The 26,136-nt window shown below is 38.8% G+C and overlaps 1 protein-coding gene across 1 annotated transcript in view; it reads left to right on the top strand.

The window, feature by feature from the left end:
- ZNF385D (zinc finger protein 385D) overlaps positions 1-26,136 on the top strand; it is a 166,542-nt gene that overhangs the window by 11,839 nt on the left and 128,567 nt on the right. Inside the window, exon 2 of the mRNA XM_009329513.1 lies at positions 18,211-18,353. Within this exon, the coding sequence (XP_009327788.1) occupies positions 18,211-18,353 (143 nt within the window). The remainder of the gene's footprint in view (positions 1-18,210; positions 18,354-26,136) is intronic.

The raw sequence follows: 26,136 nt of genomic DNA, 5'->3' as shown, positions 1-26,136 counted from the left end.
GTCTTACTGATGAAAAAAAGACATGTTCTGGTGGGAACCAAGTTCTCAGCTTGTACTTGCAAGAGCGAGTCGCCTTTGGACCTTGAGCACTTCAAGCCATTGGACACTGAATTATACTGACTTTCTCAGTCTCTTTTTGCTGTTCTCAGGTCTCCACCAGTCTTAGTAGTCCGAGTCTACCAATTTAGTAGCATGACCAGACTTGGCCTTGGTAATGCTCTGCAAAAATCAGCATCAAACAGTGCACAGTGGGGCAACCTAAATGTGAACTCTGCATTGCTTTCTTTTGTGTCCCTGCTACAATGTTATTTTTTTTTCACATGTGGTAGCAACAGAATCTACGTAGCAACACCGAATAGCTGTGTGTACTCTAGGTCTTCTTAAGCCATTTTAAGTACAATTTAGATGTCTGAAGAGTGTAATAAAGAAATCCTAACACTCCCCATTTAAGTGCTATCTTTATCTGGACAACATTACCACATATTCTCCTCAAGTCCAAGTGAAACAGTATAGCCAGAAATACAGGTTTGCAGAGTCTTTTGTCAGATGCTAAATCAAATCTTTCTGTAATACATAAATGAAGGCAACAGATATGTGAAGCCACAGATACCCAGTGCCTGAGTTAGAAGAGCAGAAAGTGTAAGGTCCCAGCCTAATGCAGATACTTAGACAAAGAACTGTGCCAGCATCGGTGGTTTGGGGCTGAAGAAGGGTGTGCAAATCTTAACTTAAATTTTGTCATGGCTTGGCCCGCATCTGCTGAAATTTTCTCAGTGTTTCAGGTTAACACACCCAAAACACTCTGCTGTGAATCAGGTGATTTATGTTTAGTTGCAACTCCAGATCCGTAAAATTGGCTTAAGCGTAGGCTTTGGAATGCAACCCTTATACAGGCAAGCTGTGTTTGGTTTCAGGTTTCTTAGAGGCTTGCATACAAAATTGCCTCATTACTTGAATTGATACCTCTAATTAAACAGATTCAGTGCGCTGCAATAGTTGTCCTTTAGTATTACAGCTCAAACTAATACCCAACGTAACTCTCCTTAAGTCACTGGAATTATATTAAGGGAGAGATAGGCCTCTTTTTCTCAACACGCTGTCCTTTTCAGTAAGTTTATGGGGGTTTTTTAATGCCATTTCTAGATCCAAGAAGTATGTTCTTGTCTCTGGAATAATCTTATTCTTTTTTAAAGATGTAATGTCAGAAAGAAAAGATGGAAGTCTCGGTGTGTCTTTGGCAATATGCTTAGAGTACCTTCATCTTATGTTTACAGTTTCATGATGCATTTCTCTTCTTATGTGGTGCATCTTGGTGTTTTGTGGGTTTGTTTTGTTTTTAAAGAAAGTAGTGCCAAATTCGGGATTATGCAAACAAATTCTCTCCTGTATATGGTGATGTGGGTCAAGTATTCGAGTTTTTGATTCATCCTTCAAATTGAGCACCCTTGATAAAATGTTAATTCCTTTTTAGTAGAATAGCAGTTCTCTTTGTTTAAAACTCATTGTTACGGAACATTGTGAATGTTCGGTTGGAGTCATGCAAGTAAGAGATAGACCCTACTTCTGCATGCATGAATTAAAAAGGAATTAACTTTGCTGATGTCATTCCACTGATGGGAGGGACTGGCATAGTTAAATATATGCAGAAGTATTTGCAGGATTGAGGTTTGTCTGTGGCTTAGCAAATCCTTGCATTTCTATAGCAATCTGACAATTGGTTGGCTCACTTCAGTGGTTTAATATAATTTCATTTTCTTGGAAATGTATTGTAAGATTACCTCTTATGGAAAGCAAAGATAATTAGAGTATGTGAGGCTCCCTCCACTCCTTAGCACTAGAGTGGGAGGACTGGGGGAGGGATCCAACTTGTCAACACATGGTTCCATTGAAGGTTTTTTGCACTTGCCCTGCCCTCTAAGCTTCCCAGATATTGTAAGGTTCTTCTGATTAGATTAATAGACCAAATTTATTAAAAATCAAAGGTGGTAGGGTTTGGAGGGGGGTGACTTGCTCATCTCTGGTAATAAAAACATATTGAGAAATCACTTGCAGTATTTGATATACAATTCAATTAAAATAAATGTCTGTTGCTTAAATTGCATGGATTACTTTTCTATTTTAATGTGAAAAAGTAATAAAAATATTAAGAACACATAAAATAATGTGATGCAAAGAAGTCAAATGATTATTTTAACTTCACTCCAAATAGTCAAAGCAAAGCAATGCAATGACTTAAAAGGATCAGAGCAAATACTTCCTTATATAACATACTCAGTAACATCTGGAATTATAATAGCTAGACTTAACATTATGAAGCTGCCTGATTCTGATCCTTCTGATCTACATGGATTATCAGAAAAGTCTGCACAGGAATTCTTCTCCTCTTGGTACTGTATTCTACTGTATCATGGTTACAAGGCCTAGTAGCAATGCCTTTCAAAAATCACATTTGCTTTAGTATCTCTCAAATAACAGTGTTACGTAGCAGAACCAAAGTTAGTTCTTCTGTTTTTCTTTGTCTTTCTAGCAGAGAGGCGCTTGAAAATAAAATAAAACATGTCAACTGGGACTTTTTTTCTTCCTGTGGAGTGACAGTTTTAGTGTGTTATGCCCAAGGCTTGATTTTTTTTTGAGCACCTTAGTAACGAGGTAGATGAAAGATAGTCTTTGAATGGAATGAACTGAAATGTTTGAGGTGGGTTGTTTTTGTACTAGGCCTGTTTCTAAATGTATTTCCAGTTTGCTGAAATTTTCAGAAGTGCTGAATTCTAGACCATGAATAACTGCAGGCAAAATTGGTCTAACTTGAGTTTGTGATCCACACAAAGTGAAATTTTAATAGCTATGTAGGGCTATAAGTAAATATTCTGGGCAGGGTGATTGCATGAGCAAGAAGGGAGCTCACTAAAATTTTTCTATCTCTCTTCTATGTTTAGTTCCTGGGACAGGGACTAAAACATTTTAAGATGCCTTGATAGAGGACCAGAACATAGCTAAGCTGACTGAAGAGCAGGCCAGGAAAGGTATTAATGTTTCAGGCTGTTCCTGACCTATGTAAAAATGCAGATGAATAGTATTTGTCCCTTCCGTCATGCCTTGCCATCCCTAGCCAGCAGTGAATCTGCAAATCGGTATGCAGACCATTCCTTGCCACCTTTTATAGCACTGCCCTTTCTCCCCCCTTTTTTCCCCCATACTAATTTTATATAGCTTAAAGAAATATGAACATATTGTTGGTTTATGTTTGTATTTTTTGGCCAATAGTTATGCCACTTTACTGAAAACTCTTACGTGTTCATGTGTAAATGTAACTGGATTATAATCAATAGAATTACCCACCAACAAGCACAATTTATATTAGCCAGGGGCAGGGATTCCCACTCATTAAATCTGTGGAGGACATGCCTTTATCTATTTCCGTGGATGCAGCCTAGAGCATCCAACATGTCATGGATTATATAAATTGGGCCTGACATGCCTGTGTTTCTGGGAAATAGGACAAAAATTTCTTTTGTCCTTTGTGTCTTGTCTGCAAAAGCAGTGGTGCTTTCCCCCCACCTATAGAGAATGACAGGAAATAATTTTCTGGGCTTGAAAAACTTTTTTTAAATTATAGGCATGTTTTACATAGAGAGATAAAAAATGGACCTGCCAGCATTTTCACAAGTATCAAGGGAAGAACAGTCAACCTACTAACTGCCACGTATTCCAGCTCTCAAAGCATTTGCCTAAATCAGCTCCATCAGGTGTAGGCTTGCTGAAATTGAAGTTTCCATAGCCTTTCTTTGTAAACAGTCATTTTGTTACTACTTCTCCACTGAAAAAGAGTGTGTTCTCTTTCCCAGAAAGACACTAGCCCTGTGGTCAAGGGATTTTTGTGGGTTGCTGGAAACCCAAGCTAAATCCCTTCGTGAAGTGAATACACATTTACACAAATCTAAACCACGCCAAAAAGAGATTATTGTGCAAGTACCCCCTAGTTAGTCAACAGTCCACCTTTTGGGACGGTTCCCTGAGGCGTTGGGGACTTACAGAGCAGGCTTCAATATGGGCCTTTGAGTAAAATACAGACCTTAAATTTCTTTCAATTTTTGAAACTTTTGTAAGGATTTGCTTCTATAGTAAGTAGGTGTCAGAGTGTAGCTTACGTATAGATCTGCAGAGTAGAAAAATTCTGACAGAACTTCGCAACACAGAAGAAAATTAAATTTGACAGTGTTTTCTCTCCCTCTCCTATTCACAAGGAACAGCATCTTGAAGCAAAGCATCACCAAAATGCCATGGAATAATAATTATGATTAATTATCTGTAACTTTGTGATTGCAGGGGCATGTGCAACACCAAAGCCTGGTTCAAGGGAGATGGGATTCTTATTTCTTACTGGCATAAAACATGGTTTCAAACTGGTCTCCTATGACAGAGAATGAAGAGACAGCTTTATAAAAGTGAATTCAGGATAGTCTGATTTGTTGTGTTTTTCTCTTCTGCCGAAGGGTCATGGCTGGGATCTGTTAGTGAGAGTGAAGGTAGACTATTTGTGCAGTGGAGCATTTAGATGTTCAGAGAGTTAGTCAAACTTTGTTATTTCAAGCCCTCATGCCTTTGTAATTTGTACTCCCCCCCCCTTTTTTTTTTACACTTTTTTTTTTTTTTTAACACTTTGAGCAGCTCAAAGTGTTACTCAAATGTGAATATTCATGGAGTCTCACTAAGAACCCGAACTTGATGGCTCTGAGCTCTGATGCTTGAGTCTGCCATCATAGACACCGGGAGGAGCTCATTGTGCCATAAAACATTTGCAGGACCACCTTTCATTGGCATCTGTAACAATCTTCCCTGCTCTGATTTGGAGGGAGTTGGATTCAACTCCTGACTCCACAGCGTTAGTACATGTGGGCCGATGCTCTTACAGAACACTATTAAAATACATTCATATGATCTTTGTCATAGATAGGAAAACCAATGTTTTCTTCACTAGTCCTAATAAAACTTTCTTATATATCTTTATTTGTTATATTGTATCATGGTGTTTATTTTTGCTTACACTTTTTGAATATAGAGACTCACTGGTTTATGGAGTAGCTATTTTCTTGATTGTAACTGTCTCTATGGAAGCATAATCCCACAGTTTTTGGAAGGAAATAAAAACATTTATTCATCAGGATATACTGTGATCTAAAACCTAGAAACTGTTTTCCAGCATATCATATGGCACATATTTATCTCTGTTTAAAAAGGAAAAAGAAAAAAAAAAAAAGAAAAATCATTTGAATTGCATAAGAGCAGTGTGTGATTGCAATAAATAGTTTTTGGCAATGACGTTAGTATTTTCTAGATACAATACAGTTACACAACTATTACTTTTTAAGTATGTTACAACATGTCCTGTTTAAACTTTATTAAAACTAATTCTGTGTCTGGGTATAGAATTTCCATAAAACATCTGTTTAATTGATTCTGGCCAAGGTTCAAATTTCTCCCATTGATTTCCAACATCCCATTCTTTTATTTCCATTCTTGTTCTGCCTGCTGCCTTCTTACTTCCCCTTAGCTTCCGTTTCTTTCCTCTCCACTTTTCCCCCTCCCAAATCTGATGCAAACTCCTTGCCCTTAACATCATCTTGAGGGTTTTATGCTTTATCAGCACCTGCTCTCCTTTCATGGTTGACCTCTTGCTGAACTCAAAACTCTCGACTGCAGTCCGGAGCCTGCTAATCATTTGCAAACCCAGTCTTTGTCAGACGTGAAGAATGGCCAATGTGTTGATCGGTACAGCAAAGCAAAGGTTCTAAGAAAGTCGGTGACAATCTGTAAATTTCTGGCGAATTAAATGACTCATCTCTTCATGCTGGAAGGCTGCTATCTTGTTAGTGTGCATGGTTTTGTCTTATGTGCATGCCCAACTTACTATGTTGCAGTCGCTGTAGTTAACCTTCAATTTGGGGCAATGGGCAACAAAGCAACATCTGATTTCACATCTCCCTAAGACAGTGTGATGTAAACTGACCTCAACTGCTTAATGCTGAAGGGAATGACTCTAATCTAATCTTCAAGTATTCAGGTGGTACTTAACAGGAGATAGGAAGATTTTTCTCTCCCCAGAGTGCAACTGGTCTTTTATTTTTTCCCTTTTTTTTTTCTTTTTTTTAATTGCCTGTTGATGAAAATCCAGAGATTAGTCATTGCTGGACACAGTGCATGTGTGCTTTGAGGTGGCATAAAATTCTGTTCTAGTAAGGCTCAAACTTAACAGTTAACTAAACATTTTATCCCTCTCTTCCCCTGTCTGTGTGGGGACAGCAGACTGCCAAGAACTGTCTGTTTTTTCTTTGCTTCTCAATACAAAGCATGGGTTGCCTGCTAGGATAACTTCAATTTTTCATCAGCTTCTTTTTCCAGAAAGTCTTGGTCACAGATAGAGCCTCAGGCTCTTGGTTTTTTGCACAAACAGCTCTATCTCCTGAGGGCTCAGCTGGTTTAGTTTCATTAAAGTATAGTAGAAGTTTTATGAAAAGTAATGGGTTGGGGTTTAGAGACAATCAGGCCACGTGATCTAATAGTTTTTTCTGGGTTTACATCCTGAGAAGGAATAGTATGAAAGATATTCATGTTTGCTGGTTTGGTTTACTTTTCTTTAAGAACTTCAGATATTTCATTCAGAGTGGAAAATCAGGTATTTCATTGGTGGGAAAAGTTCCTGAGTCAAATAACTTGAAGTATTTTTAATTTAGGAATGCATATAGGAAAAATGATGATATGATGTATAATTTATCTTAACAAGTATCTTTCAAGCCACCATGAACTGAATAGTGTCCAGGAGCCTGCCCTTTAAAACTCACTTGTGTCTACTGTGGCTGTGCTCACTATCCATTTGTAAATCCTGTGCTTTTGGTTCCACTCTACTTTTTCAGTGTTCAGCAAGAAATGATACCACTTACTCTTTTGCCTACCTATGAAAGACCATAAAACTAATAGTTTTAAACATATATGTGGTTTTTTTGTGAATCAAAAATTCTGAGACTGTAATAGTTTCTGATGTATTGTGTAAGCATTTATGTCTTTATGCATGGGAAACAAAAATTAAAAATGTGGTTTTATTTCAATAAGAATGTATTTTTGTCATGTACATATACATAGGCGGTCCTATGTAAGCAAAAACTGTGAGGTTAATTCAGGGGGGAATGTTGGCCCAGTCCGTGCGACACTGGCATAGATTCATAGAGGTATTTTCATGTCCATTGTTGTGTGCTACCTGTAAGACCCAACAGCCAAGTGGATCTACATGACCATAGACTTACCATCACTGTTTTCTCTGTGTACCTCTCTCCCTCCTTCCCTTCCCCTCTCTCTGTGGAGCTAGCTTTGACCTGGGCAGACTTTGCTCCTTTGACCCGGATTCTGCCATCCTGCCCCTAACTCGGTCACTTCCCAAGGCTACCTGTTATTCAGTAAAACAGCAGAGGTTTGACAGCTAGCAGAAAAGCAAAGTGATGCTCTGGAAACATGCAATAACTGTTGGCATTAAGTTCCACTTACTCTTGCAATATGCAGTTAAAAATGTGTAAAAACTATTTCCAGTGAATTATTAAAAAAACCTGGTGAAGATGAGCTTTCCCAGTGCTAAATGGAAGAGGCATTGCTGCACAGCACTACCCTCATAGAGTTTACTAGTGGAGTGTGTCCATTTCATGATATTACTTACATATTTGTCTCAGTTGTATGCTTGTTCCATTTAAAGTAAAGACATCAGAAGTTAATTGTTATTTCTTTCTCAAACATGCTTTTGAAAAATGGCACTTTAAAAATTGCTAGTATATTCATCATAAAAATGAAAAATTCTTTGAAAATCTCTTTGCAATACAACGTTCTTCTGATTAATAACCCTTGGAAATCTGTGCTCATTATACCATAAACATGACCTTTATAAAAACATCAGAAAAATCCAACTGCAGAATATGCCAGGTCAAAGATTTTTTTAAGTGTCAAAAAGTGTAAGGCTTTAAAATTAATGTGATTTTTATATTACTTGGCTGATGCTTGTATTTTTGCTTTATTTTATTTTTTTACTGGGGGGGTGCGGGGGGGGCGTTGAGTCTTTGTGGTTAGGATCTATTGGGAGACTGTGATCCCAGAGGAGCACACTTTGGGATAAGTCTTAATGCCCTTCAGCAGCTTCCCTCCTGTCGTTCAGTACTTGGATCCATTTAGTTTGTAACAACATTTTTGCTGGGCCTGTAGCTGGTTAGATCTGGAAAGGTCTAGTAGCTCTCCAGTAGAGGCTACTAATCACATACTCTGATCCACTGGTTAGGAGACATCCATGATGCACTAGTCAATAACGGTGCAGTCAGGCTAGCACTGTCAGAAAATTTCTTTATCTGCTGAAAGCTGTAGAGAAACACTGTACATGCAGTTCTGGGGAAATGCACATTTGTAACACTGTGCCCTTCCTCTAACTTCACCGGATTGCACTGCTCCTTTGAAAACACCCATGCTTCCTACACACCTCAAGGTGCACCTTAGCTTGAGTCTGAATGTAAATCTTCCTGCTGCAGGCTGGAAATCATACTGTGGGTAGCTGCTTTATGTGGGAATAACTAGCCAAGACGAAGACCTTATGGTCATGAGAAGAAAAGGGAAAGCTGTTTTTCTTTTGATATCCAGACAAACCTTTCTGCCCTGGCATTACTGCTTGGTGGTAGGAATGTCTATAAGTATTTCTAGCTCACTCTAGGCAAGGCAGGCTTTTCACTTCCTTGGATTCACTTTCTTACTAAAGAAAGTAGAAAGTTGTATAAAACATGAGTGGTAGGGGAAGGAACTGCGGAATAGAGCTGGGAATACATAGTTTTCCAAAAGTAAAGAGAATTATTAGTGCAGATGTGGACTCATCAGTCCACTCATCTTCCCTCTAGCATTTATGGCTGGGAAGGAAGAACAGGTTTTGACATTGTCTTTGCTATCATGAGATCACCCAAGTCTGAGTGAAAGCGCGTCCAGTTCCCTACTAGACTAAAACCAGGGAAGGATGTTGCAGTGTTCAGAGCACCCAATTTAGGGACCTAGGGCTCAATTCCTTCACCTGCCACAGATTCCTGTGTGAGCTGTGAGCAGGTGACTTATGCTGTCTGTCCTAGGTTCCTAGCTATCCCCCTGAAAAATGGGGATAATCTCTTGTCATGTAGAAATGTCCTGAGAATTAATACCAGAATTGCATGGAGAAAAATAAGGCTGCTGGGTATTTAACATTTGATTTTGTTTTGCAAGGCAAACGGAAATGGAAAGCTCCTCCATTCTCAAGAAGGAGGAGAGCTGAGGTTCATGGGCATTTTGCTTGTTTGTCTTCTCTGAAGCCGTGATGCTGGCAGTCTTGGGCTTTCTGATTCTCCAGTAGCTGACATGGCTGGTACGTGGTACAGGCAGCTGGTTATAAGCAAGGTGGCCAAATTGGACAATTTCTTGTTGTTTTCTTCTACTAGAAACAGCCAGAACTTTACAGAAAGTGGAACATTCGTTTTGGATCATTTAATTTTCAGTGATCCAACAGCTTCCAATAGGGAAAAAATAATCATCCAAATTTGTCTGACCAACTGGAATAAAACCTCAAAGGATTCTGAAGAGCTCAGTTAGGTAGGTCATGTCGCTAAAATAAAAAGCTTAGTTGCTGCCCTTGTGCAATTTGTAATCCATAGAAGATGTTGCCCGAAGTGAGTTAGTGGAATTAATTGCTAGACAGTGTTAAGTACTGAAGTTCAGAGCGTGTTTTTTCAGTAGATTTTATTTAATTTAAAAAATATTTTAATTGGTAAAATGTTTCCTGTTGGCCATAGCATATTCTAGATATGGGGGGAAAGGGGTGATACCTTGTGGGGTTCATGGAGGTTCTGACATTAGCGTCCTTGTGGCCTGAGGTGGGTAAGGTCTGCACGGTGCTGTGCACTTTGATCCTATTCAGACAGACTGGACTTTATTGTCTGTAACCTGGGCCCACCTGTCTGTTAATGCAGACGGATAATGGCAGAGGAACAGGAGGGAAGAAAGTAGCAAAGAGGGAGCAGGAGCCTGAGCTTGTTTACTAGAAGTAAGGACAATAATGAAAGGAGATAACGGATATCGGGGTATTCATGCAAATTTGTCTCTGCATTTTCCTAGTCCAGCATCATAATAGTAGTTTCACAGGGTTCTGCACAACAAAAAGAGAAATCTACTCCTTTAGGTGTACATTTTTCAATCAAAATTCTTGTATCAGGATATAAGATTTTGTGTTTTTCAAAATGCTAATAAGTGTGAAAGAAGACACTTTAAAAAAACCAGTATGATGCACAGCTGCAGGCTTCTAAAACTAATAATAATAATAAAAAGAATTCTTTTTCTAAACTAGCTCACTTTGCAGGAATCACAGAATAAATATTGTCTCTAGACAAAATAATACTTTTAATAGCAGCAAGTGACCAGAGCTGATTCAAACTTTCCAGGTGAATAGTGTATATGCTGAAAAATGCACTCTATAAATAAATAGTGGGTACTGATTTGTGCCAAACTGGAAGAGTTTTACTTTTTAAAAAAAAAAAGGAAGGGAGGAAATGATTTTTTTGATTAGAAAATATATGAAAAGAATTTTGTAATGAGTAGTTTTGAATTGTTTGGGTTTGGATGTTTGAAATTTGCCAATATTTAAATAATAAAAATGGTTAAGTATCCAAGTACAAACTATAGAATTTCATTTTGGGTGAAAGAAATGTTTCAGCTGACACAATGTTTTGTTTTTTTTTCCCCCAATTGTCTTTATTTTTTGGTTTGGCCAGTGAACTGAAAAATCAATTACTTGCAGATCTCCACAGCTGAGACAGTGTTGCATTCATCCTCTTCAAAGTGACTAGCCACTGTTAACATTACTAACAGCAAAACCTATTAAAGGAAAGCTTATATTGCCGCACAGTGTACTTGCTCCTCAAGCTGTCTCAGAAGAGTCAGCAGGATCAAGGCTGGTGTGGTTGGAGCCCCATTTTGAGGGCTCTTCTTTTCTAGTGGGTGTCAAATATTTAATACGGTTCGGTTTTTTCTTTCTTTTCTGAAACTAAGAGGGATTGTATGAAACAATATTGTGTTTAAATGTGGATATTCTAATTTTAAAAATATTTTTGAGATTATTATATAATGAAAGCACTCTCCAAAAAAGTCTGTGAACAATGCAGGAGTCAAAAGCACTTTAAGATCCTCATTTCCCTTTCTAAAAAAAACAAAAACAAACCACACACACAAAACAACAACAACAAAAAACCTTTACAAGGAACTGAGTTCTAACACTATAGATGGTCAGAAAATAGGTTTTCTGAGCAATACATTCTCAATAGGCATCACATTATTTGTTCACACATAACCTTTCAGTCCATATGGAATAATATGTAGGCTATTAAAATTAAATATTTAAAATTAAAAGTGTAACTGTTCATGCACATAAAAGGTACAGGTTGCATGTTACCTAACTTTCTGTATGCTGAGTTTATATTTTAGTCCCTTGAGTAGTATAATAAATACTAATAAGTAGTTTGCTGATTAGGTGAGGCCTATTTTGCCATGTCAGGTTAGATCACTGGTACTACTTACTATGGAACTGAACTTACCTTTAAAGTGACAATCCAGCAGTTTTTAAGAAAAGTATGTGTTGCAAAGATGAAGACTATCATACAGTGATAAAAGGGAGTACCCTAGTGACTATAGGTCATGACAAATTACATTAAGCTAATTCCTAAAAGCCAGATCTACACTTCATGCCACATTGTCTCCATTATATCCCAGAGAAGGTTATTCTTTTGTCTTTGGATGTCTTTAAATTTCCCATTTTATCAGATTTTCTGAAGACCTAAATGTAATATCTAATATTTCAGATAAAGAAAGTTCATTATTCATCATGGCTAGCCTGCTGTTCTTAATTGCTTGTATATTTATTGTCTTTTTGAAGAAAATCCTTTCAAATATACCTTTTCTTTGGCCCACTGGTAAACTAAATTCATAATGAATTAATAGTTCTAGCTGATGTTGAGTTATCCAAATGTAAGTTTCTTAGCATTTATATGCCTTCACTTTTATACTTTAAAATAGCCTGACAGTTTTCTTGAAAATTTTCTAGGAAAAAAAATTCCTCTTTTGGCTCAGACTGTCTAGGATATATTGTAATGCTTACTGGGTGTGAACTGTCAGATATTAGGATCGTATATAAAAAAATATTGATGATACTTTTTGAAGTTAACTTTTTAAGTTACCTAGAAGTTAACTTTTAAATTGGAAACCAGTGGTGCCTTCCCAGCTACTCCACTGAGTCATACCAGCTGAAAGGTTCTCTGAGCTTCTGCCAAGGCAGAATGTGTGTATTGTTTTGACCTCAAATAAGCTATCATGGAAATATTGGGAGAGTTATGAGATGAGGTGGAGAACTTGGGAACATCCATATCTTGGAGGAACCAAATTATGATACTGAAAACAAACTTAGACTCCAGGATGGAAGGGAAATGGAAAGTTAGTTTAGGGTGCCTCCGATGTATTGAAAATGGCTGTACACGTGGCCCGAAGGAAAGAATTGCAAAGTAATGAAGGAATGAAAATGGAATTCTGCAGAGATTTGCTTTTTCACTCGGTGTTTATGGTGGTAATAGTGATGGAAGAACTGCAAAAGATTTAGATTAATGGGGTATTAGTTTAGAGTTCCTGCCCAGTTTACATACCTCCAAGTTCCAAATGCATTGCAAAAAAATATCTACATTATTTGTGTCTGCAAAATTTGGGCTGGATCTTTCCTTAGGAGAGGCTATTTGATAATAGATCTGGTGATTCTTTTTCTGGAAACTAAACCTGCAGTTGAGTTTAAAGGATTGGGAATTAGGGTGTGCATGAGGAAAGGCTATGCAGAGGAAGATGTAGCATATCTTTCTCTATAGCCAAGTCACAAAATATAGCAATATGCGGCTGCCAAATTGTTGAGCTGTTTGTTAGGGTACCTGAGGGACAGCGATCTTGACCTCCTCCAGAAATGTTAAGGAAACTTGTTATTTATTGTCCTGCATATAAAAAACACCCTGTTCTATCATGTCTGTTTACTCTAAGATTATTTTCTTTTGTTTCCTTTGTGCATATTCAGTCTTTGTGCTTTTCTTAATCCAGATTTTAGGGGCAGTACTTACAGCTGTTTATACTCTTTACCTAGCACTGATCTGAGGGATATTTCAGGTGAACTGGGCACAAAAATTTGCATGGGAGACTTTCTTATCAGAAAATGCTATTTCATTGAAAGTAAAAATTTCCCTCAGAAGGTGTTAATTTTTTGTGAAGATTTGTGACAAAAATGTCTTTCAGATAAGGTCAAAACTTTCGTATTTTTAAATAAATCTGGTTTCTTCTTTTTGGAATGACTTCTCATTTTAAAATCTGTTTTCAATTCCGTAGTGAGACATGGTCTCTGAAGTCAAAACGGGGGGGGGGAGAACAGTATTTATTCACATTCCAACTCAAAACAAATAAAATTTGACAATTCCTTACGGAATGGACAGTTTGAGGCTGAACCTGCAGGAATAATCTCTTCACCTGAATGTTTTTGTTGTCTTCCCTTGGTTCCAGGGACAGGCAAGAAAGGTGTTGTAGTGATGAAGTTCATAGCACCAGTGGTTTCTGAAGGAGAACCGCTTGAGTAGGCTATGCTACAAAGAGGATGAACGTCATGTTGTGCACGCAGCTTTGTACCACATAGGCTGTCTGTGCTCAGTGCATAAGGCTGTATTGCAGAACAGATTACCTAGTGGTAGGGCAAAATATCTAGTCCCAACTGGAGATGCAAAAGTGCATCCATGTGTAAAAATGCACAGTTGATTGACACTGGGGGAGTTATCAAAAACTGTCTCAATGAGATATAGGAAGGGGCAAAGGTTTGTGGCAAGCTTTTCTTCAAACTTGTTTGCTCACGCTTACCTTGGATGTATTGCCAGTGCCTCTGGCCAAGAGATTATCTTGCCTGTGTTTTAAGTTGCCTGAAAATTGAAGAAATGAATGATTGCTTCAGTCTTGGTTAAAATGCTGAGCTAATTAAGCTTCTGTTATGGTTTAACCCCAGCCGGCAACTGAACACCACACAGCCACTCACTCACTCTCCCCCCTGCAGTGGGATGGGGGAGAGAATCAGAAGAGTAAAAGTGAGAAAACTCGTGGATTGAGATAAAAACAGTTTAATAATTGAAATACAATAAAGTAAAATAGTAGTAGTAGTAGTAATAATAATAATAATAGAATATACAAAGCAAGTGATGCACAATGCAGTTGTTCACCATCCACCGACCGATGCCCAGCCAGTCTCTGAGCAGTGGCCCTCCCAGCCAGCTTTCCCCCAGTTTATGTAGTGAGCATGATTTCACATGATATGGAATATCCCTTTGGCCAGTTTGGGTCAGCTGTCCTGGCTGTGCCCCCTCCCAGCTTCTTGTGCACCTCCAGCCTCCTCACTGGCAGGGCAGTATGAGAAGCTGAAAAGTCCTTGACTAGTGTAAGCACTGCTCAGCAACAACTAAAACATCGGTGTGTTATCAACATTCTCATACTAAATCCAAAACGCAGCACTGTACCAGCTACTAGGGAGAAAATTAACTCTATCCCAGCTGAAACCAGGACACTTCTAAGTTGCATTATTCCTGTTCTTCCTACAAAGAAAATGAAGGTAAAAACATTGACATGAATTTCCCAAATGTCTAGAACATTCATCTCCCATTTAGATTCTGAATAGGCTGGAAAGACTCTTCCTCTTTAGAAAGACACTAGACTGTAACATCACTAACTTGTAACACTGGAATTAGTAAACACGTTAGTATCCTCCTATTTTAAGAAGTTGTAGCATGCAACTCATAAAATGTAACTTTAGACCTGTACTGCCCTACATTTTGGGGGGACTGTTATGTCTCTTAGGCCATGCATGTACCTAGTTTTTGGCAAGGATGTCTATGTGAACTTCAGGTAATAATACAGAGCATCAAGTACAGGCTGTGGACAAAACCTGTCAGTGGTGTGGGATGTTATCCTAGCTTTATTGGTCAAAGTGGAACTCCAAACCTTGCTGGCGGGAAGTCTGTAAAAAGGCGGACACTGAGCCTTCGTTGTGTGTGGATCAGCAGTGTTGCATCTGCACGGGGAAAGCTATGGAGGTCTTTCTGTAGAAGCTTATAATACGGAACACCAAAACAGTCAGAAGCAATCTTTATGGTTCCTCACCTTGATCCAGTGTTCAGTAACACTGGATAACTAAAAAGGACCTATGTCTTGCTTTAGTCATTTTCTAAGTGTGCTGTTGTCACACATAGCACCACTTATTTACAAAGTAAATTCTGCTTTATGAGTTTTAGTGCGCCTCTCTTTTTTTGCCTTCAGTTTGGCTTTCTCGGTTCTCATGTTTTCCTTCTGACATAATTTCTGCCCTTGATATTGCCTTCTTTACAATAAAAATTTATCTACATGTGCTTTTCAAGAACTCTTCTCAGTGGGCTTCTACCCCTCTCCATCCCTCTGCTAATGGATTAAATGGGAAATAGTTAGCATTGACATTCCCAAACGTTGTCCAAAGGTTTTTCAGTTAAGCTGAGTCACAAAAATGGTTGCCATTGCTTCAGGTTTTCTGTTGCTGATTCTAGACTGCAACGCTGTGCATGTTAAATGGAAAGAGAAGCTAATTTTTGCAGCCATAAACATTGGAGAATTTCTTTCAAGCAAAAGCTCAGATTTCATACCTATCACATGCTTCATCGTTAAGGGACATGTCTGACACTATTGCAAAAACAGAGAGCAGCTGTGCTCCTGAACATACTCATTTTCTGTGCCACTGTAGCCAGGACTGTGGTAGATTTTAAACTCTCTTCCAGAGGCTCTGAGTCCCAGCCAAGGTCCTGCAGAGCTGGCTGAATTTTTCCATTTAAAGCGTGTTCTCATCCCCAGATGACTTTGCGCAGCACTGGCTGGCAGCGGCAGGTGTGTGAGTGCCTAGTCATGCCACAGGGAAGGATCACAGAATAGAAATATTTCATCCTTCATGGCATAGTATCCTAGAAGAGTAGGGGATAGCAATGCTGTTGCTCTGGGTAATCTGAACCTGTGAGGCTCTACTCCATAGCACTGAGATAATACACGCGATGAGCTGGGTCCCCAAGCATAGGTGGTATTTTCTTAGTCCAGTTTGCATTTGCATCTGTGAGTTGTAGGATGTTTCATCAGCTTCAAATTCTTTGGTATTGCCAGGCAAATGCTCACCTTGGCATTTCTGTGTGATTCTGTACAATCTCAGGTGCAACCTGGAGACTTATTATGGTTTTTATTACTAGGAGTGACTTCTTCCCTTCATGATCCGTAAAAGCTTTATTTGAGAAAAAATAAGTATTTCCAGCATCTAAAAAAATATCTTTATGGGTCTTTCCTATTCAGAGGGAGTAAGATTGGCATGTTCAGCACTACCTTATCGTCATTCTGCCCTGTTAAATTTATTTTTACAATGTTTTTGTAATAATTCCATGGGAATGTAGCAATTGCCAAACCAATGGCAATCATGAAATACTTGATTCTATGCTGGTGAGCTATGGAAAGCAGAGCTGCTTGCCCTCTGCTTTTCTGTTGCCCATATCCTTAGCTGCTGCATTCGAAGAGCGATTTGGTACACTCTTACATTGAGGTAAATGTAGAAATTACTCTAAAAATGGTAGTTACTCTAGGGCAAAAAACTAGCGTGAGATTGGAGTGAACCCTAAACCAATACCTTTAGTTTACTAGTGGGTAATGTTTTCCTTTCAATGATTCTTAGTTAAATGCTTCACAGAGGAGCTGAAAGTTGGCAAAAAATGCTGTCTTTGAAAATTTGGCTCCAGCTGATTTTATACCTAAAAGCAGAACTGTGGATGATCTGCTACAACTGGTTAATTAAATCCTGTGCCTCAGGATTACCCCTCAATTAGATGTATTAAATGGCAAACCTTGTTAGCAGATTTGCTGGCCAAATATGGAGAGATTCCATATATCATTCTGACTACTTTATATTTGGGCTCTTAAAGAATGTATGCAGCTTGTCTAATGAAGTGTCTGTATGTACAAGAGGAAAAAAAAGAAACGGATTTTGGATCTCTCCCTCTGTTTGTCTGTCTGCCTGTGTCTCTGTTCATTGAGTGGGGTAAAACTCCCCTTATGGTTTTTTTTTAATGTTTCTTGGACTCTTACCAGCAGGTTTTTACAGTCTGTTGCCTGCCTCTCAGATTAGAAGAACACTGGCATATTTTAACAGTTTCCTAGGATCCAAATAGTCTTTAATTAATAGGGAATTGATGTTTTGGAGTGCAACCAAAACATGGGAGACATTGGAAGCAGAGAACAAGCTTGGATCCTTCCAGCTTTTAGCTGGCTGTGGCAAGGGGCAAGCAAATAAGTAAAATAGGATCCGCTGCAAACAGGTAGTGACTTACTAGTATGCAAGGGGATTTCTTCATTTGCATTATGTTCCCACAGAGCTGGTGGTTGGTAGCGTTAGCTGGGAGGAGCTTTCTGCTGTACAGTCTGAATCAGCTCCACCCCTTGCAAGAGCAGAAAGTGTTCGTCAGTACCTTCCCATAAACAGAATTTCAGCAGCTGCTGAAATTGTTCTTAATTTAGATTTGTATTGATCAACTGTTGAGGCAGCAAGGTATGTTGTGTTTGCGAGGTTTAGGTTGACTCTGAAGCTGTAAGCTCCATGAGTGAGCATTTAATTAAAAAATCAAAAGTCTGTAAATGGCATGACTTTTGCTGAGCCGAACAGCTAGTTGTTGTTCTTTTTCTTCTGGAGCAGTTTGCCTTTGGAGGGTTGAGCAATAGGGTTGGGATGAAACACTGAAATTATAGCAGAAAAAGACTAGCCGAAATTCTAAAGCGAAGTCAGACGTACGCTGAACTATTGTTCCAGATAATCCAGGGAGAGAAATGGTTTATTAGCTAATTTTATAGTGATAGACTGATACCTGAAGCAATTACTGGCAAAGAATTATAACCAACAGTCACTGAGTCAGCTGTGCTCTTTTTCAGTAATGCAGTAACTTGTGGTCAAATAAAAATATATTTGTTTAATCCAATATTGGCTTTTTAATGTTGATTTTTGTGTTGGCTTTTTTTTTCTTTTCTCCTAACCATAGTACTTGCTGACTGCCTTCTGCCTCTTTCTACACGTAGGTGGTACATGCCAGAGCCCTGCTCTTCCAGCCCTAGTGCGTCCTCCTGCTCCACCTTTGCAGCCATCGCTGGATATTAAACCATTTCTTCCGTTTCCTCTGGACACTGCTGCAGCAGTCAATCTCTTCCCCAACTTCAATGCAGTAAGTACACTCCGAACAGTTACTGTCCACTTCAGTGAGCCACAGTTTCCATGGAAGACTCAAGAGGGCACAAAGTAGAATTTTATGTACTCGGTTAAACCTGGAATATCCTCTCCCTTACTGAGGGCCAAATAGCTCTTTCAGACACACTGGTAGGCCATAAATTAAAGCCTAGCTGAGTGTTAGCCAGAAGTATTGTAGAAGGAAAAAATGATATGATCCCAAGTGACATGCTGTAAAGTTGCAGGCCATATTCAGTCCCAGGGCTTGTGAGTTTCCCACTCTATGAGATGTGCAGAGTTTCGCTAACCTACAGTTCGCTGCAACTCTCAGGGAGTGAAACTCTCAGAGTGACGGCATTCTACATCCCATCTCCATCAGGCTGCCTGAGAAATACTTAAAATTTACAAATTAGAGGGGCTACAAAAGATAAAACTGTCAGGGCAAATAAAGTAAGAATGTGAACAGCATTAGCTGGTATATGAGCTATTCACTGGCAAACAATCCAGTGTATTATTTTTTGGTTAGTATATGTTATTTCTCACGCCTTAGGTTAAAAAAAGGTTAGCTTTCTCTTTAATAATTTTTTAATGTAGTCATACTATCTATGATTATAGTAATCTTATTCCTCCTTAAGTATTTTCATTATTTTACTGACATATGTCATGAATGTTTCAATTTTCCTGTTTCTGGATGAGATATTTAATGCTTTAAAAGAAAAAAAAAAGTCTAAATTGGTTTTGTGTTAATTTTGACTTTATAGAATTATGCCCTGTTGTGGTTTAACCTCAGCCAGCAACTAAGCCCCACACAGCCACTCGCTCACTCCCCCCAGTGGGATGGGGGAGAGAATCGGAAGGGGAAAAGTGAGAAAACTCATGGGTTGAGATAAAGGCAGTTTAATAGGGAAAGCAAAAACCGTGCACGCAAGCAAAGCAAAACAAGGAATTCATTCACTACTTCCCATGGGCAGGCAGGTGTTCAGCCATCTCCAGGAAAGCAGGGCTCCCTCACGCGTAACGGTTACTTGGGAAGACAAATGCCATCACTCCGAACATCATGCCCTTCCTCCTTCTTCCCCCAGCTTTATATGCTGAGCATGATGTCATATGGTATGGAATATCCCTGTGGTCAGTTGGGGTCAGCTGTCCTGGCTGACTGTCTGCTGTGCCCCACTCCTAGCCCCCCGTGCACCTGCAGCCTTCTCAGTCGGCAGAGCATGGGAAGCTGAAGAGTCCTTGACTAGTGTAAGCACTGCTCAGCAACAACTGAAATATCGGTGTGTTATCAACATTGTTCTCACCCTAAATCCAAAACCCAGCACTGTACCAGCTACTAGGAAGGAAATTAACTCTATCCCTGCCGAAACCAGGACATGCCCTTTTTAATTTGAACATACTCTGGGAAGTTCTTTTCCTTATTTACATATACTAGATATAGAATAAAAACCCCTAAGAATGTGTGTGCTTACCTACTTTGAGAGACACAGAGGGGGTTGGAATTTGCCATGCCAAAACAATTCTAATTAACATGCAAGAATCTTAATTATAATAATTAAGAGTAGTAAAAGAACATGCCCATTCTAGAAGCAATTTGTAGTAATCAATAGCAAATTTCCATAATTAAATGTTCATTTATTTACATTTTATGGATGTTCATTTTGCTTTAAAGTAATTAAAATGAACTAATTGTCAAAAATATTTATTTATGCAGTCTTAAATTCAAGCAATTCACAGCATTAATAGAGATCAGAGAAACTATAAGCTGCCTGTCTTAAAATGCTGAGAAACAATGTGTCAAAGAACTGTTATTACAAAGAAACTTTTTCAAATTTTAAGATGTACATAGGTATGCAGCAAAGTTTTAAAAAGTGCTGGTTTTAACCAAATTACTGATAACTCATAATGAAATGGATAAACCATTAGACTTGTTTAGTATGCTTTAGGTTTGTTTTTTTTTTACCAGTTTTGCTTTGTGATCACTGTTTCTATTTAATGCAATAGGCCAGCTGAATTTTTAGAAGTTGTCTATTAGTATTTCTGTTTTTTTTCAGGATTTTCCATAGCTCAGAGTCTTCAGATTGTTTTGCTAATTGTTTAACTGCATAATTCAAATGCAATTTTAATGATGAATTTTAGTAAATAATTGTTAATCTTGTGTTGTTCCATAAATTTGCAGTTTCTTTTTTCTTACAAAGACTGATTTTATACCATAATTATTTGGGGGGGCAAAGATGTGCTCATCTTAATTTGGAAGTAAGGAAGTAAAAATAGACTCCTGTCAAAACCCTGTTATTCCCAAACATAATTTTAGTAGTATATTGTTTGGTATAAGCACTGTAGTTGGACTTTACAGACTCCTCGTCTTCAATTTTTCAGTAAACTGAGCCTAGGTTTCAAGAGTGAGACTAGCAGCCCTTCTTAACAGCCCTCTGAAGCTCGTTCCCGTGCAAAGTACTGCTTCCTGTGATGTGTGGCCATCTGCCAAGTCCACCTTTGCTGAATATGTCAGTCCCGAGTGTGAGGATGCTGTCATCAGAGCTGCTGTCACCTGCCTTGCTGCTCATAGTCTTTGCCTTGCCACGTGACCTTTGCTTTCTCATCATGCGTGCTGACATGCAGCATCATCCTCAGTGTTCCCACTTTCCTTCTGAACAGTACATTATTGAATGCTGCTATGTTTAGCTCATATGCCGGAGCTGGTTAATGGCATCCAAACATGTAGGCTAGCTGAGAAGTTCTGCATATTTCCAGAAATTCTTTCCAAGCTGACGAATCTTTTGGGGACACATCAGCTGCTGCTGAGCATTATCAGCCTAAGGAGGAGGTAACCCACAAGTCATATTAGACTGTAAACAGGACATCTGACAAGGGCTTTAAGTATGTGAATGTGAGACAGAAAACATGCGTTTAACCAAAAAATGATCTTCGTAAATATGCATGCTCATGAACGATTGTAGCTGTCAATAATGCTTTATATTCATTGACTTCATTGATAATCCTACACAGTGTCAGTGGAGAAGCATTTATGTTCTGTGGCTAAACGAAGGTCAAGCAGGTGGTCAGTAAAAGAACACCTGAACTGGACGTTCTCTCTCATGTTGCCGATAAAGTAGCTTTACCCTTGATTGAGACGTCAAGGTCATAAATTATGTCTTAGGAAAAGGATTTCTAAAGACCTCTTGACCCTCACACAATTCCACAGGAACTAATAAGTTTGGCAGCATGTCTGGGCTACTTCCCAAGAGACTAGACGGAAGTCCAGAGTTTTGGCTGTTTACTGGCCACTTTTCAACAGCCTTCACTTGAGAAGAGCGCGATCAAGGAGGAACGAGTAAAAATTCAGTCATGTTTCAGAGAAAAGAAGTGGTCTCTGGTTATGGCAATCCTAACTCAACTTGAGAGTTTGATTGTGATAGGCATAGGCATCTGAGATAATCAGCCTAAGTTTCTTCACAAAAGATAATGGAAAAAAATGAGCAATTTCTCCAATTTTTTAGGTGGAGAAAAATACACAAAGGTAGGTTGCAATGCAAGCACCCTATATGTCTGCTTTGGCATGAGGTGAAGTGACCACTGGAAGTTCCCATTCATCTCTGCTGACTATAATGAGGGGCTGGCTGAGCTGCATCTATGTTTAGTTAGATGAATCCCACATTATGGGACAGGTCATGAGCTGTTCACAGCTGATATATTAAATTCCACTCAGAAATCAGATGACAGAAGTGCTGACATTGTATTGTATGTTTACAGAGGAATGTTCCCATTTATCAAGCAGTTATGCTTCTAATTTTATCTAAAGGCAGCCTTAAGGGAATTTGAGGATTCAGATGAACTGGATAAAAATATTAGGAGAGGTGAAAGCAAAAGTAACTTACCAGTGGAGAATCTCAGGCACATGCACAAGAACTAACAAAACCAAATACTGATCTTAAGTATCACAAATAATAATAGTAATGTTGTATTTTATAACATTTTTTCACTCTATTTCAGTTTATTACAAACATAAGATTGCTTTCTTTGTAACTGATGATTTTGCTCTAAAGCTAGCTCGGTTTTTGCTGGCCGCCTTTGAAGAAAACTTTCAGCACTGATTTCTACAAAAGCAAAAGCTTTAATTGGAGCAGAGAGTAGAAGAGATAACATGGGGTGTGCAAACCTTTATCAGTAATATCTCTGGACACTGAGGAGAGGGAAAAGTAAAAAGTGAGTAACCTGAGAAATGCAAGGAAGGTAACATGTGAACCTTTGAACCATTCAGTTTCAGGAGGAACATTTTCTATTTATACAAGAAGGCGTAAAGCAAACATACCAATTAACAATCTGGTTAGCTGAACATTTGTAGGTGCTACGCTCTTAATTGTGAAGCAAATGGGTACCCTCAAGTCGTATGTAAAAAGAAATTTTAACAACACAGCTGTTTAAACTGAAAACAGCCCACTGGTGCAGACCCTGAAGAATCACAAGTTCATTGCAAGTTTATCTGATATAAAAAAATTAATCAAGTGTATGGGATTCAAATGGCTAAATAGTATGAATGAAAGAAACTACGACTATAAACAATGCTTATGTAGCTTTTTAAAATATGATTTGAAGATTGTCAGAGGAATAGAAAAATAATTAAATTGTCTATTCTGAAAAATATTTGAGATCATTTAGCAAACATCTGGTATACTTCTGCATTTTCATCTGCAGAGTGAGAAGCTTTAAGTTTGTGTGCTTCTAAGAACTACTTCTTAGAGACAAAAGCTTTAGCAGTTGTATTGAATATGCGCTGGTCCATGAGTGCCTGTGAATGTGCATATGTGGTGTTTCTGTTCATGAGCCAATGGTTGGTTGCAAAGAAATTTCACAAAGCATCGAAGTCTAGAGGTTAATTAACTTGTAGAAAAATATTGATACAAGTCCCTGGACTAAGAGGAAATGCTTCATTTTGCTAGACATCAGTGTCAGCCCTAAGTGACCCTCCCACAGAAAAAAACTCAGATCTTTTTTACAATCTCCAAAGCCCATCATCCTTAAAGCACAGATGCATCAGAAACCAGGTTTTGCTTGTTTCTGAAGCTCTCAGAATTATATATTTCAGACTTCTGAGAGACAGAATTTAAAGTTTACAAATCCAGGACATTTGCCATTACTAGGAGTTCAGACATTGAACTCCTTGTTTGTTTATTCTTTGAAGGATATGCTGACCATTTTCCTGAAAAATTTCTACAAAATATTATATCACACTTTGTAGACTGTAGTATGAGCATAATCTGTAGTGGAAGAGGTCCACAATGATGAAGATCTGAGTAAATGCTTGTAAGCAGAAATAGGGATGTTGCTTGAAAAGCTCCATCCTAACTCCAGATTAAAGCCTGATCTCCCCTTTTTGCCAGTGGAAAGTTTCCCAAAGAAGCATCCTCTGGAAAGAAACACGATTACAGTTTTGACTAGAAATGTATGACTTGGAAGAGCAGTGGCAATGTCAGAACTGTACTAAACATGGATGGAAAATAAACTATTACTCTACAGACATCTCTTTCCCGTGATCCATCTGTAGTAATCCTTGTTCAGTCCCCTGATTTTTCCTGTTTGCTTGTTCTATGCCAGTAGCCCCAGGTGCAATATTAAGGCCTTCATGTTTCACCTTTCCCTGGTAAAGATTTGCCATATGGGAAAGGAGGGAGAGGTAACAGCGGCCATTGCCCGCAGGTTAGGGCTCCAGTGGCAGCTTGAGTTAGGGTGCCGATGTAATGCTCCTTGCCTCCTGAAAACCAGCCTGTGCAACATCCTAGCAGCTTCCAGGGCAGCACAAAGGCTGCACTCTCTATTTATAGAGGTGAAGCTTTTGTTTGTAGGTATCGGTAGCAGGCAATTATGGCTGGCTTGTTTCACTGGGAGCTGCTTTTCTCCCCGCTCTGGTCTTGCTGTTGGGCTCTGCCTGACCTGCTGATGACCACTGAGTTAGCTCGTACAGAGCGTAGCTTCGTGGTTGTTTGGGAAATGCAGAGTTCTCCTATTGTGGCCAGACAACTGATAGAAATGGGCAGTGTAGAAAACCTGCTTGCTGACAAGTATTTCTGGGAAGGGTTATGCCAGGAAATGTGGAGAAAACCCATCAAAAAGCTGCCAGAAGTCGTTTTAAAAATCTTCTCCTTAGGCTCTTGTCCCAGATAGTTTTTTATCTAGAAGAGACATATGTGCTGCAGAAATGATGTGCCAATTTTCTGGATGTTATGAATAAGATGTAGCTTTTGATAGTGAAGAGTGGAGGAGGAATTTGAAATACATGTTATTTTTTTCTAAACATTAGCAGCCTGAAATATACAAAATAAACCCCTTTATTTTAATGTCTCTACATAATGTTTTGTTTTATGTTTTCTGAGTTAATTGAGCAGAGGAGCATAACAAGACTATTTTTCCTCATCGTATAAAATCCTTTAAAGTTCAGTAGTGACGACATGCTGTCAGAATGCTTTGTTTCCAGAAGAGGATAGTCGGGGGACAACACAATGGCCTCAGCTTCATGTGAATCAAAATGGAATACTGCCTATATAGAAGAACTTGGCAGTAAAAATATAGTCTGTGCTGGTTTTTAATGTTATTTCCACGAGAAGGACCTTTATCAGGTGGAGAACTGTACTGCACCAAATTGTTAATTTGTCAGACAAACAGAGGGGATTATTGCTTCTGGGGATATTCCTTGCATGGCTGCTCATTTACAGGTGTCTAGAAACAGGGGGTTTGGCTTGCTCTTTTGCTTTCCATAGCACTGCAATTGAGCTGTAAGATAGCTATACTCTTCTTTATGGTCTATATCTCTATTGCTGTTTAGCTGAATATTTTTCAAAATAGGGAAGATCGCAAAAATAATGTTTGGGTTCAGGAATTCTTTATTATAATAACATTTTCATGACTGGCCAGGACATTTAATTAAGAAGTCTGCAGGGGAAAAAGAAGGATTAGGGAATGAACAAACACAAGAAAATCCTGGCAATTCAGATCTTTTTATTTGGTGCTTGCAAAACAGGAATGAATCAACATCAGTATGTAATATTCAATTATATGAATTGGCCAGATTTATTTGCTGTACATTTAAATCCTTAATCTACACCCTGGGCTCTATTTGAAATAACAGTAAAGCTCTGATTCTCTGATGCAGAGGAAATGTTCACAGCTCAGGAGACATGGTGAAATTAAGCTCTTTGTCTTTTTCCAGTTTTGAGTCAGTTTAGGGTGGATCCAGATCTCCAGGAATACTCTGCCTGTTCTTATGTATGGTCTATGCTCTATGTCACGGACAGGGAACAGAGCTCATATTCTGACTTTGTATAAATGAGTGTTCCTGCAACCCTCAGGTAACCTTCCCATGGTTGCCTGTGATTGCATGGCTGTTATTTTCCTTTGCACTGCAGAGCGGCTGGGAAGTTTGCTATTATTTTCTTTGGACTTGATACGCTGTTAGGGAGCATCCTGCTAAATCTAGCCTTAATCCCTTTGCAACCTCCTCTAAAAATTTTTGTCCTCTGCTTGCAACTTATAGCTGGGACTCATGCAAGTTTCAACCCAGGCATCAACAAAAGTTTTCTTGTTATCTTTCTCTTATCATTACCTTACATTTTAGCAGCACTCCTGGCCTTGTTTTTGGAATTGCTTTCATTGGGCCTATGTGAACCTCATGAAGTTCAACAAGGCCAAGTACAAGGTCCTGCACCTGGGTTGGGGCAATCCCCAATATCAGTACAGACTGGGTGATGAATGGATTGAGAGCAGCCCTGTGGAGAAGGACTTGGGGGTAC

The sequence above is a fragment of the Pygoscelis adeliae genome, unplaced genomic scaffold (genome assembly GCF_000699105.1).
Source record: "Pygoscelis adeliae isolate BGI_AS28 unplaced genomic scaffold, ASM69910v1 Scaffold8, whole genome shotgun sequence".
NCBI classification, from domain to species: Eukaryota; Metazoa; Chordata; class Aves; order Sphenisciformes; family Spheniscidae; genus Pygoscelis; species Pygoscelis adeliae.
The sequence above is the reverse complement of the archived record's forward strand: the minus strand, read 5'-3'. Positions and strand labels throughout refer to the sequence as shown.